The sequence below is a fragment of the Acinonyx jubatus genome, chromosome B2 (assembly GCF_027475565.1).
Source record: "Acinonyx jubatus isolate Ajub_Pintada_27869175 chromosome B2, VMU_Ajub_asm_v1.0, whole genome shotgun sequence".
Lineage (NCBI taxonomy): Eukaryota > Metazoa > Chordata > Mammalia > Carnivora > Felidae > Acinonyx > Acinonyx jubatus.
Window position 1 is genome coordinate 661765 of NC_069385.1, and position 12011 is coordinate 673775.

General features: G+C 55.5%; 1 protein-coding gene across 1 annotated transcript in view; it reads right to left on the reverse strand.

The window, feature by feature from the left end:
• Window positions 1-3612: 3612 nt before the first annotated feature.
• ERMARD (ER membrane associated RNA degradation) overlaps window positions 3613-12011 on the reverse strand; it is a 28853-nt gene continuing 20454 nt past the window's right edge. Inside the window, exons 14-19 of the mRNA XM_015076353.3 lie at window positions 11905-11988; window positions 10163-10236; window positions 9457-9582; window positions 8912-9130; window positions 7910-8023; window positions 3613-6468 (exon numbers count right to left, since the gene is read on the reverse strand). Coding sequence (XP_014931839.2) covers window positions 6285-6468; window positions 7910-8023; window positions 8912-9130; window positions 9457-9582; window positions 10163-10236; window positions 11905-11988 — 801 coding nt within the window. The 3' untranslated portion in view covers window positions 3613-6284. The remainder of the gene's footprint in view (window positions 6469-7909; window positions 8024-8911; window positions 9131-9456; window positions 9583-10162; window positions 10237-11904; window positions 11989-12011) is intronic.

The following is a 12011-nucleotide window of genomic DNA, read 5'->3' on the forward strand; positions in this document are numbered from 1 at the left end:
GGAACCAAGATATTTTGCACAGAAGGTGTTTATTTAGAGGAAGAACGTGACCTGACCAGTGGCTGGGGAACACAGTTCTCTGGCCCAGAGAATGGGCTGGAGAAGTGAGAGAAGCTAGGGTCTCGAGCAAGCCGTCAGATGGTGAGCACGGGCATGGGCAGCACCAGAGGTGGTGGGATGGAGGGGAAATTGTGAGGTGAATGCAGGCACATGCTCCTGAAGTTTCTAGCACTGATGTCTGGGATCCTGCTGGTGTCTTTGGTCAAGACGGAGCACACTCAGGAAGGACTCAGGGAGGAGGAGGCTACACGAAGGAACGCGGTCGTGGGCGCTGGTGCTAAGCGGTCCAGGAGGCAGAAGATTGCCTTAAGGTCAGGGCTTGAGATAGTTGGGAGTCATCGGTATAAAAGTGGGGAAAATAACTTGCAATTTAGAGCAAAATCCTATCACACCTTTTTGTGCCTCCTGAGTGCTGGGCCATTCATCTGGGTAGAGAACTCTTGGGTTTAGAAAAGCAATCTGGTTGGACATCTTGTTTGAGAAAAGTAAGACTCCCCCTTGTAATAGCTTAATGGGAGGTAAGAGCAGAGAAAAATTAATTTCTTGGTAATATGAAGTGAGAGAGACTGAATCCCCTTGGACAGCTCTAGATAGAGGAGGTGAGAACCCAAACAAGTGGGAGAAAATGGGGATGTAAGGAGCACTAGGGAAACGGGGTCGGGGTCCCTGGGACAGACAGACACGGTCAATGAGGAACCCCAATGACGGGCTGTTTTGGGGGAGACTGAGGACTGATACTCAAGTGGAAGCGGCTTCCTTTTCTGTATGACTGCGGGGGCTTCCACAGAAGGTGGCCCCACAGCCAGCCCTTTGCTGGGGTGCTTGATGGGCACGGGGGGGGGGGGGGGCCAGACCTGGGGCAGCCACCAGCACATGCAACCCCTCCTTGACCCAGTGTCTGCGTCTTCTTTCTTTCACACTTTTTATTTCCAGTCCGCATGAATCTGCTGAAAGCCTCAGTTTTCCCAAACCAACCCAAGTGCCACCTCGTGGAGCACCCCAAGTCCGCCCCGGGGGGAATGCGCGCTTCATCCACGCACACCATCTATTTCAACAAACGCTCACTCCACTTGCTCTCGCTCTGACATCACTTCCGCCACTGACTCACCCGGAGAGGAACGTGCTCATTTACAGCCTTTGGTGCCGCTAGCCCCTCACAACAGGGACAGAATCTGTGTTCGTGCAAACTTGAGCCATCTGGTTTTGTGAACAACATTTCTAACTGCAAACCCACAAATCGGCATTGTTGGTATTAGTGTTGTAAACTCGAACTTGGTTAACGGGAAGGATGACTCTGCCTTGGGTGTGCTGACAACAACCAAATTTCTGTGCCTGCACAACAAAGGCCATACACTTGGCAAAACCCAAAGAGTGGGACGAACCTGATGTGCAGGGGCTCATTCTGCTGCTAAGAAACTGACCTCTTCCTGCTGCTTTCCAGAAAACATCCAGGAATGTGTCCTCCGAGTGGTCTGCCCAGGTCCTCACACCTGAGCAGTGGACAGGCACACGGCCAGGGTCTAGGTACCAGTCTGGGAGGAAGAGAGGTCGTGTGGGCGTCCAGGACACTTCCGGTTGGAGACGGGGGTGCCCCCACACGTGTGGGCAGAGCACAAGGCTGGGGAAGCTCGCAGGGGCCGTGGGAGCCGGCGCCCGGACGGATCACACACAGAGCCGCTGTAGTGGGTGCACAAGGTAGGGTCTGGTGGCCTCCAACCCCAAGTTCCAGAGAGCCCCCGGCCGCAGGAACGTCCTCCCACAGTGCCTGAGGCTGGCCGCTCCTGAGGCTGCTGCCAGGAACCCTCACAGATCGTCACCTCTGCTTCTTCCTGCTCCCACACAGGTAAGTGCGTCAACCCCAGCAGGCACAGTGAAAAGTACAAAGTTCCACCCAAAAAAAAAACTGTTGAATTTTTCCAGATTGTATCGGCAGAGTACTGGGGAGCACACGCGGGGATCAGTAACGTCTAGGTGCTGGGTGATAAAGAGACAATACTGACCCAGGCACAAGGCCCTGAGTTCTAGGCTTCACGACGGCCGCACCAAGCACACGCACTTGGCCTAGCTTCCCTGACGCACTTCAGAGGAAGAGGCCCCAAAGCTCAGGGAGGCAGGAATATTTGAGTTTTGTTGGTTGTTAATGAGGGGACTACATTGCCAAGAGCATCTACAAGCAGCGTCCAGACACTGAGAAAACACACTGGCAAGGGGACCCTGGCATCCCGGGCAGGTCCGCAGCGCTGTCCCCTTCAGGCGAGGACAACAGAAGAACTGCCACAATCTGCATTACTCAGTTTTATCGGGAAGGACCTAGAGCGCCAGGTCCTGGAAGGACTGGAAAATAAGAGTGTGCATGGGCACGGTTCTGGCCACGGCCGCGGGGTCCCAGCACTAAGCTGGCGATCAGACCCGCCAGCTCACCATGGGGCTCCACAGGCAGGAACATGTGGGCAGTCCTGACGTCACCCTCGGTCTGGTGGACGGAGATGCCACTAAGGTCATGCAACAGAGACCCCCCCCCCCCAACACACACACACCCAGCAAATTCCCAGGACTGAGCCAGTTCGCGGGCCCAGAACCTCTTTCTCAGAGGGATGGCTGGGTCCCCTGGCCCTCAAGGTCTAGTGGAAAAGGGAAGCTTACAGCATGGCCTCTTACCTCCAAGATGGTGAAACCAAAAGCCATATTGCTTTGATGGGAATTTCTGAGGTGAGTCCCCATGTGACCTGTGCCCGTCTGGCCTATGAGAAGGCAGCCAGATGTCGGTGAGCGGGCACGGGTTGAGCGGCCAGCTCGGCTGCAGACGCCGCCCCGGATGTGGCTTCTTCAGATCAATACGGCCCAGCCTCTGGCCTGCAGCCTGCCGCGGCCCCGCCCTGTCCGCCTGCTACCAAACCTACTGGCAGCAGGCCAGACAGCGCACCTCCACAGGCTTGTGTGCGGGCTGGGCCACCTCCCCGGTTCTTCAGCACATGCCGGAGCCCAAGGCCGTCCCGCGGGCCAGTCCACCCGTGGACGATGTGTGGCACCCAGGAAATGAGAGATACTCCAGATGTCTGGATGAAAGACGTGAAGGCCAAAGGGTGGGGCACAAACCCACAAGAACGCAGGGGGTCGCAGTCCGGAAGGTTCCAGGGACCCAGGGATCAGGGAATGTTCCAGTATATCCTGCAAAGGGAAGAGCTGTTTCTGTGTCTTACGCCCACTGCCGCTGGAATGAAGCAAGTTACCAGGGAGCCTCTTTTGGGTTCTGGGAGTAACACTCGGCCTTGCTGTTCTGTTCTATACAACCGCCAGCTTCGCAGGAGGTCCAGAATAAGAAAATGCTCCACAACGGGTTGATGTGAAAGCTGCTGTCCCCCTCAGGCCGTGGTGCCGCCCGGATCCCACAGCAGGACGCACCGCGGTGATCATCCTGCAGTTCTTCTGCGGCCCAAGACAGACTAAGACTGCACTGCGCCATGGAGCCGGTCAGAGCGTAGCTGACCCTTTGTGCCATTAGGCCGGGCAGCTGCCGGGGCACTTCAGCACTACACAGAAGTCTCGCACACACGCACACACACACACGGGCTCGAGCGTGTCCCGAGGGCACAGGCTGCACACGCAAATGGTTCAGACCCCAGAGCACCTACCCTGCTACACCGGCCCTTCGTCGGGTACCCACGGTCTCCCGGAGTTTCCACTGATCAGACGCCCGATGTGAGAAGGTCCTACTTGATTTCTGTACAAGACCACTGACACCAACTAAAGACGAAAGTTGTAGCATCACAGCCTCAAGGGTGACCCTAAGGGAGGATCGCCAGGTGTCCCGTGGCAAAGCACGGCCTTAGGCGTTATCTGCAGAACAACTACCACGGTTCTGTCCCAGAACGCTAGGGGCGCGTGCCTGGGAGGGGGCCCTACCAGGGCAGGCACCACACGCAGTTGTCCACGTTCCCTGGACACAGCGGAGCCAGGAGGACGGAGCTACAGGAAAACAGGCAACGAGAAAGCGCTTGGCTAGACGGTCAGTGACGGAGTAAGACTGGAAAATCGGTGGCAAGCGGTGTCTAAGCTCTGGACAGGGACCGCGGAAGAGGGAAGTGCTTAGGCCTCCTGAGAAGAGCTGCGGGCAGAAGCCGTACCCCACACGGGTGCCCACCACCGGCACCCGGGGACGCAGTGGCCTGTCCCTGGACGTGACTGCTCTCAGTCAGCGGGCTCACAAAGCCTCCCTCACCGCCGTCGTTCTGACAGCACTGCTTCCGAGAAGCCCAGCAAGGAGGCCCGTGGACCACACCCGCCACGCACTCCGAAGTGGCCAGCTGGAGGACGTGGCGGGGGACAGACGCATCTACGCTGGCTGGCAGCCGTGCCTCGTGGGGTTGCTGTCCCCTGAGATGGGCCTCATGCCCCGAACTGCCACTCAGCTTACAGCGCGTCTCACTGCCAGCACACAGGTGGCGGAAGCACGAGCGATGGGAACAGTTCCTCTCCTTACAGTCCCTGAGCCACTAGCCTGTCTCGTAATTCTGGACTGTGCTGGCTGGAAGGTTCCTGAGAAGCTTCCACAGAGGGACACGGGTGCCCCACTGGCCTGCAGGCTGAGAGGCCGCCCGTCTCCCCGGATGCCTCGTGTCAATAAACAAAAAGGCCAAGAGGGGTTGACCGTGACGGTGTGGGCGACTGCTCCTCACTCGCTTAGGGACAGGCGTGCTGCCAGACAGGGGAGCAGGGACGAGTGTGTCTGGAATCGAGGGGTCATCTGGGGAACCTCCGAGTATTCCCACGTCCAGGGATCAGAGCTGGTGGGGAACTAGTTGGCAAAACCGGAAAGACTTGAGAGAAACCCTTCGGGAAAGCAGCCTGGGCCACCCTACCAGGTAAGTGGCCAAGGGCAGAGGAACACGGAATGTGCTGGAGAAAAGGGGATTTTTAATACCAACTTCTGCAGATCACCAGGTGCACAGGCCCCACCTATTCCTTCGCAGGTTTGGTAAGTATATGGGTTCTCTTGTCTGCCCTTTTCCGGTCCAGCTCCAACATCAGCAGGGTTAAGAGTGGTTACTCCTACAAATCGTCACTTAGATTCTGGCCAAGGGAGGTTGTGACCACCTGCCAAAGAACACGTCCCAGGAACAGAAACGGGGACTTGTGGGATTCGGGGTCTACACTTGCAAACAGCAAGGATGCTTTACAGGGGCAGAAGCTCGGTGCTCTGCCTTCACCCAGGAGTTTAGTTTAAAAAAGGTGTGGCGGGTACGGAGTTGGCAAAGGGATGGACGGAATGTGCCAGAATGTTTGTCATCCCACAGCACCATCCCTCGACACCGTTCTCCGACAGCAAAGAAGCCAGAAACGCACGTGCTGGATGTCCTTCCTTGGAGGGCTGTGGGTTAGAACCTGCCGGCCAGGTTTGCAAAGCAGAGAGGAGGCCACAGTTCACTGTACGTGGCCTAGCGCACATGCAGACCTGGGGTCCGGACAGCCTCACGGGGGCCCTGACGGCTGCTGGCTTTGCAGCTGCCACCTGAGACAGACAGACAGACAGCTGCAGCGGCACAGGGAGCCCTGGAGAAACGCAGACCGTGGCTCTCTGGGCTGGACTGAGGTGGCTGCACCCTGTCCCTCACCCCTCCGGCTCTCCCTGCTCCTGCATGGGACTCTCCTTACCCTGACACGTGCCCGGGCTCCTGCTCTCCCAGCCATGTGCTGCCCGGCACCCACGTCTGCCTGGCGTACCTCCCAGGAGCTGTTCCTCCTGACCCTTCCCATGGGACCTGGATCGTCCAACCTCACTCCCAGCTCCGGGGATGAGGCCAGACTGGCCCAAGCTCACTCTCTGTGTCCCGGTGGTTGCTCAGGACTGGACACCTACACAGCTTGGCCAGTGAGTACAGACGGTGGCAGGGTCCCGGCCACAGTGACAGTTTTCAAGAGTTCTCTGGGTGACATGGGGTGAAAAGCACCCCTGCCCCTGGACACTGTGTCATGGCGGGGGGGGGGGGGGGGGGGGGCACCAAACTGCCACGGCCACTTGATTTTGGGATGGGACCCAGCCTGAGGTTCACACCGACTCAGGAACAGCAAATCAGAAAACCGCAGAGAAACGGAATTGGATCCCTGATCAAACAGACCCTGGAAACCACCCTACCTTTGGATTTTCAATTTCCATGCAGGTAAATAAAGCCTGTGTGGACCGGGTTTCTGGATGTCGCCCAAAGCATCTTGACCTGTAAGTGCTTTCACAGAACCCCTTTACTTGTGGATTTCCTGGCTAAATGTATTAACATCTGTTTCTTCTCACTGAAAGTCCAAATTTTCAACAGAGCTGTACGCGTAAGAACGATCGCTTCATTCCACTTGTTCCTCTCTTGGCTGGTGTAAACCACCAGGTTCTCCGTGTACTGCAAGATCGACTTTAAGAACCTGTTTTAATAAAAAGAAATGAACTCCTTTATTCTATCATAGAATGCCCCAATGATTTAAATGCACTCTCTTCCTTTTGGGATCCAAACTATTGGACTTAATTTCTGTCTGCAAACTCGAGAGAGAGAAGTACATGCAGAACGGAAACGGGAGCACAGGAGTCAGAGGGAGATGCCGAGACGCCTCCCGATTGGAGAGGGGGCTGGACTCCCGCGAGTTTTACACACCCGGGGGCCTTTTCAAACTTACTCTCAGCTCCGGTGAAATGGTTTTAGGAGACAGAACTGAGTTCCAGAAAGGGTGTTAGAGTCCACATGGATTAAATGCCACATGATAAACACACACGCACGTAACGGGGAACAGGCGAGCCCCGGGGCCCCGCGTGCGGGCTGCTCTCAGTCCTGGGCTCCTGTGCACCCGGCGCCTGCCCTCGCGACGAGCCCTATAGCTGCACCGCCTCGTGGGACACCTTCTGCTGTGGCAGCACTGCTGACATGCGTTCACCAAACTGTCCACATCCCTCCTCCCGACTGAGAGGAATCAGTCACGCTTGTATTTTCCAAGTTCTCTCCAGTCTGCCAAGTAGTCTAAGATGTTTTCCAGAGTCTAACTCCAAGTATTTTCAAACTTGGAAGTTAAAAGAATAATGCACTAAAAATCCACAGATGCTTCGTCTAGAGAGTGGTTCTCAGTTGGGGAGGACACTGTATCTGGGGATGTCTACACCACTTATGGCTATCCCGGGGCGCCGCTCCCGCCCTGCGTATCCACACAGCCACCGCAGAGGACCCCCCAGCCCAGAGCATCAGCAGTGCTAAAGCCACCAGTCATTAACATTCTGCAAGTTCACTGCCCTTGTTCCCACTTGGGTTCCATGATTCTTTAAGAAAACGTCGGTCATGTTTTCGTGATCATTTTTTTTTTTATTTTTTAAGTTTAGTTATTTATTCTGAAAGAGACAGAGAGGCAGAACAAGCAGAGGAGAGGCAGACAGAGAGAACAGAAGATCCGAAGCAGGCTCCACGCTGACAGCAGAGCGCCCGACGTGGGGCTCGAACTCACGAACCGTGAGATCATGACCTGGGCCGCGGTCGAACGCTCAACCGAGCCACCCAGGCACCCCTCATATCCGTCGTAAACACGAGGTACGTGTTACCTCCAAACTAGCAGCAATACCCGTCCCTGGGTGGTGTCGCTACACAGAGTGAGGAATTCTGAAAGCACTCACAAGTGCGTCACATAAATTTTCTGAAGTGAGCCTACACAGTGTTAGTTTGAAAGGTTCACAAACTTGCCCCAAAGTCCAAGAGAAAAATGGCGAAGAGCCAACCAAGACTGGGGGGTTTCAAAAAAATGTATCAAGGAAAATAACCAATAGAAGTGAAAATTGCTGACAATTACCAAGACATAGTTTCATTTCTCATAGGCAGGACATACTTACTTTAGATACTGTTGATATTCGCAAGTATTTTTTCCATGAACCACATGAATGTTGACCAATTCCAGCGCAATCAGCAGTAAAATCAGGTAAAGCACAGGAGACAGAAGCTTAATACTAAAAACAGACAACAAACAGTTAAAATTTGACAAACGAAAGTATTTTTCACTTTCATGAACGCAAACCCTTTTTCAATAGTTTTTTCTTTTCAAGGGAACTGAAATGCAAACTTCTCAAGAGGAGGCTGCCTCTGTGGCAGTTTCCCCGTGTGCCCCCCCCCCACCCCTTTGCTGCCGCCACCTGCCCGCCCCGCCCCCCCTCAGGAGCAGCCTCTCAGGAGGCTGGTCCCCAGCAGGACGGTGCCCAGCTGCCCAGGAGCAGGACTTGCTAGCAGGCTCCACACCCCGTGCTTCCACCGGCCCTGAGTCTCTGTGCCACCAGCCAGCATCTTACTTCTAGTCTGATGTTTGGCAAAGGACTCTCGCAAGAATAGATACGCCTATGGCTGTAACGTGAAGACGTGTGCAACGTCTCCAGGACTCAAAGATACTACAATCAAAGTAAGATACTATCTCGCCCGTGAGACTGGAAGAGCATTTTCTCAAATACACCATTTGGGGAAGGATGTACATACAATAGCTGCTAAGAGTGTAACTGCGTGTTACCTTTCAGAAGCAGCCAGGGAACACCTGTTAAAAGTGTTCGAGACACAGATGCCACTCAACCCAAAGCTCTAGTAATCTGTCCAAAATTGTAATTTCCTAAGGATGGAACACGTCCTGAAATACACACAGGTGAAGACACCAGAAGGCAGACGCACCCAGGTTGACCTGCTGTTAATATTTAAAATCCGAATATTCTTTCGGGTTGGTAACACCCATATTCTCATATGCCCAAATTGCAATAGTGTTTAAAATCACGTGCCAGAACTTTCTGAAAAAGCATCAGAACCGCATCCCGAGAGAACTCCTGCCCAACAGGGACCCGGGACGGCGAGCCACACACCTACTCAGCATGTGCAGATACGTCTGTCTCTGCCGGGAGCGCAGCCTCCGTTCCACCCACTGCTGCTGTCTGAGCTCCGCGGAGGCAGCGACCTGGCTGGACACACGGGCACAGTGTGCTGTGATGTTTCGGAGGACAGTGAGCACTTCCAGAACGGTTCTGGGACAGAACAGAGTTGGCACGGGGGTGCCGCAGAGTTCACGGATCACCTGGGGCCACCTGGGGATTAGAGCCTGAGTTCTCATGGGGCACGTGCACCGCCCGGGCTCCCTGGAAGGTCAGCTTCCGGAGAGCGTGGCCAGTCGTGCACTGTGCCTAGGCCAACATGACACACGGCAGGCGACACACATGCTGGACTGGGGGGGACGGGGCACAGGACCGGCTCGTCAGGCACAGCGCACGCGCACAAGCCCGTCGAGGCTCATCTCCCCGCTCCCCTGGCGGCACAACCACCGTGGGATCTGATGCCGCCACAAGCTCGCCCAGTTGGAGACACACACAACGCGGAGTCTGTGACCACGATTCAACAACTCCCAGACGCTTACTTCTCAGCAGGAAGGCTGTCCAAGCCCCTAGCGACACGGTGATCCTCAGGCAGGTGGTGACACAGCTCAGACATGATTTCTGTAAGTAAAGAGTTGCAGGCATCGGTCTCAGAATGACCTTCTAATCTGAAAGACAGAATATTTAAAGATACAGGATGACGATTAAATGCCAATCGGTGCCCGTGCGCGATGATTATTTCAGTGGTTCACTGAGCAAAGCACTTCATCTGCAACTTAGTTTCCCCAGACATCAAAGAAAACAGGCTCCGTCGAGGCAGTGGTACGAGCACAGTACGACTGCTCACAAAAGGGACAGGTCACCCGTGCGTCCTCCAGGAGAACCTGGGACCTGCTACATCCTGACTCCAAGCGACCTCTCCACCCCGGCTCTCTCCTCAGCTTCAGACCCCGCTTCTCACCACCAAGTCTCGCTAGTGGACACCACCCTCCTCCCTCACCGCCCGGCCCGGCCCCCTCCCCCCACCCCCGTGCAGAGACCGAGGCTCACTCTGACCCGCCCCGCACTCGGTCGTTCCCCCTCCCCCCACGTCACCCCCCCCCCAGCACTCGGTCATCGTCCCCTCCACCCACCCCCGCACTCGGTGATCCCCCGAGCACACACACCCCACCTCCCCACCCCCTCCCTGCACTCGGCCAGCACACCTCTCGAGGCTGGCGTTCGCCGGGGCCCCAGGATGGAACTCACCTGGCAGCCTCCTCGGCTTCTGTGGGCAAAGACAGGAGGGGCCAAGCCCCGAGACTCTTCTCACAGCTCAGCACCTGCAAGGAAAATACCCTATTGCCCTTAAAGCTTTTATAGAATGGCCTGGAAAACACGTTTGCAAACTGCTACAGACGTAGCAACCAACAGCATTCCGGAAGACGCATGTTGGTAAAATTGTTACAGATCTTACATTTTAAAACTAGATGGCAGGGCTTGGCTATTCAATAGAATCAGATAAGGGAAGGCCGGTGAGGTCAACAGGGGATTGGAAGGTAGTTAACACCTGGACTAGCTGTAAAACTTATCCCCAACTCTTTTGGCGCCTCTCGTTTGAGAGCCGAGGTCAACAATTCTCCTCCATCGCCGAGTCAGGACTCGCTGTAGTGAGTGGCCTTCACCCAGACAACACAGCAGAAGTTAGGCTGTGTGACTCTGGACGACAGGTCACAGAGGGCTGGGCCTCTCCTGGGGAAGCCAGCAATCGGGAAGCCCTGCACCAACTTCTCATCCCCTCACACGGAACACCGAGCCAGCGGAGCCCAGACTTCTGATGCATGAAAGTGGGAGCATGTTAAACACTGCTGTTGACACCACTGAATGTGGGTAATTTATGCGGCAATAATAAGCAAGCAATGACCCTACAAGGGACAGGATACAAGACTGCCTAATGAAAAACGGATAAACAACGGACAGCAGGAATAAGAGGCTGCAGGCAAGGGTGATCATCTGAAACACCCACTGTGGGGCACGGAGGGGCCATGGAAGCAGCAGCCAAGGAGCAAGGGGGCCTCGTGGGGCTGGAGATTCAGCCGCAGAGGTCCACGGACAAAGCCTGCCTTCCTGAGGCCTCTCCTCCTTCCGGGACCTCCCTCCCTCCTGTCTCTGCGTGTGGAGTCCTGCAGGCAGCTTCCGGTGGCCTCCCTGCCAGCGACTCTTGTTGGGAAGCTCAGAGCCACGACGGGCAGGCTAAGTGGGCGGTGCAGCTATGTCAGCCCGATGTCTCGCTGCCAAACTAGAACCCACCGGACCCAGCTATTCGGGCTGAATTCTCTCACATGGCCCCAGCACGGTAGAACACCCCTCACGTCGACTGCCGACAACCCCTTGGAAGTGACACTATTTTTCTTGGGACGTCATAAATCGGTGGACAGAGTTCCCTCCAGCTGCCACTGCAAATCTCTCTCTAAACCCCTTACGTGCGGATTTTATAGCTTCCGTTGAGGGGCCAATCTCACCGATGAATTTCTAAGTTAGCAACTGTCATGATCATGATGTTCTCGGAGGCGACCCCGTTCTTGCCCCTCGTGCCACATTCCTATCCCCCTACGTGTGCCTGAGGTAAAGTGCCGAAGCCAGTTTCCACACTGGAACTTCCTGGCGGAACCGCTCTCAGGTTTGTGCTTTGCTTGCTTTAATTTAGGAGCGGACAAAAGCTGGTCTTATGTGGTTAAAGGAACATGGCCATTCTTCACCACCGACGGACAAAGAGCGTCAGTGGTCCTGAGTCAAAGGCAATAATAATGACAAGAGCCCACCAGGGCCCCACGATGATCCAACCACCATGCATCAGGTACTAAAAACACCTGAAGAAACAAACGCTCCAATGACTTAAACTGCCGGAAGCGGAACAGGAGGTTCAGAGGACGGAGCCACCTGGGGCCCACAAAGGCTCCGCTGCACGGGCCCGCGCGTGCGCCCCTCCCGGAGGCCTGGGCGCGACTCACCTGTTTTCTCAGCTGAGACACCGGGTGGACGTGAGCACGGTAGTTTTCGGCGACACCGACCAGTGACCTTGTCGCCGCCTTTTCCTGGTTCAGAGAAAACAGACCGC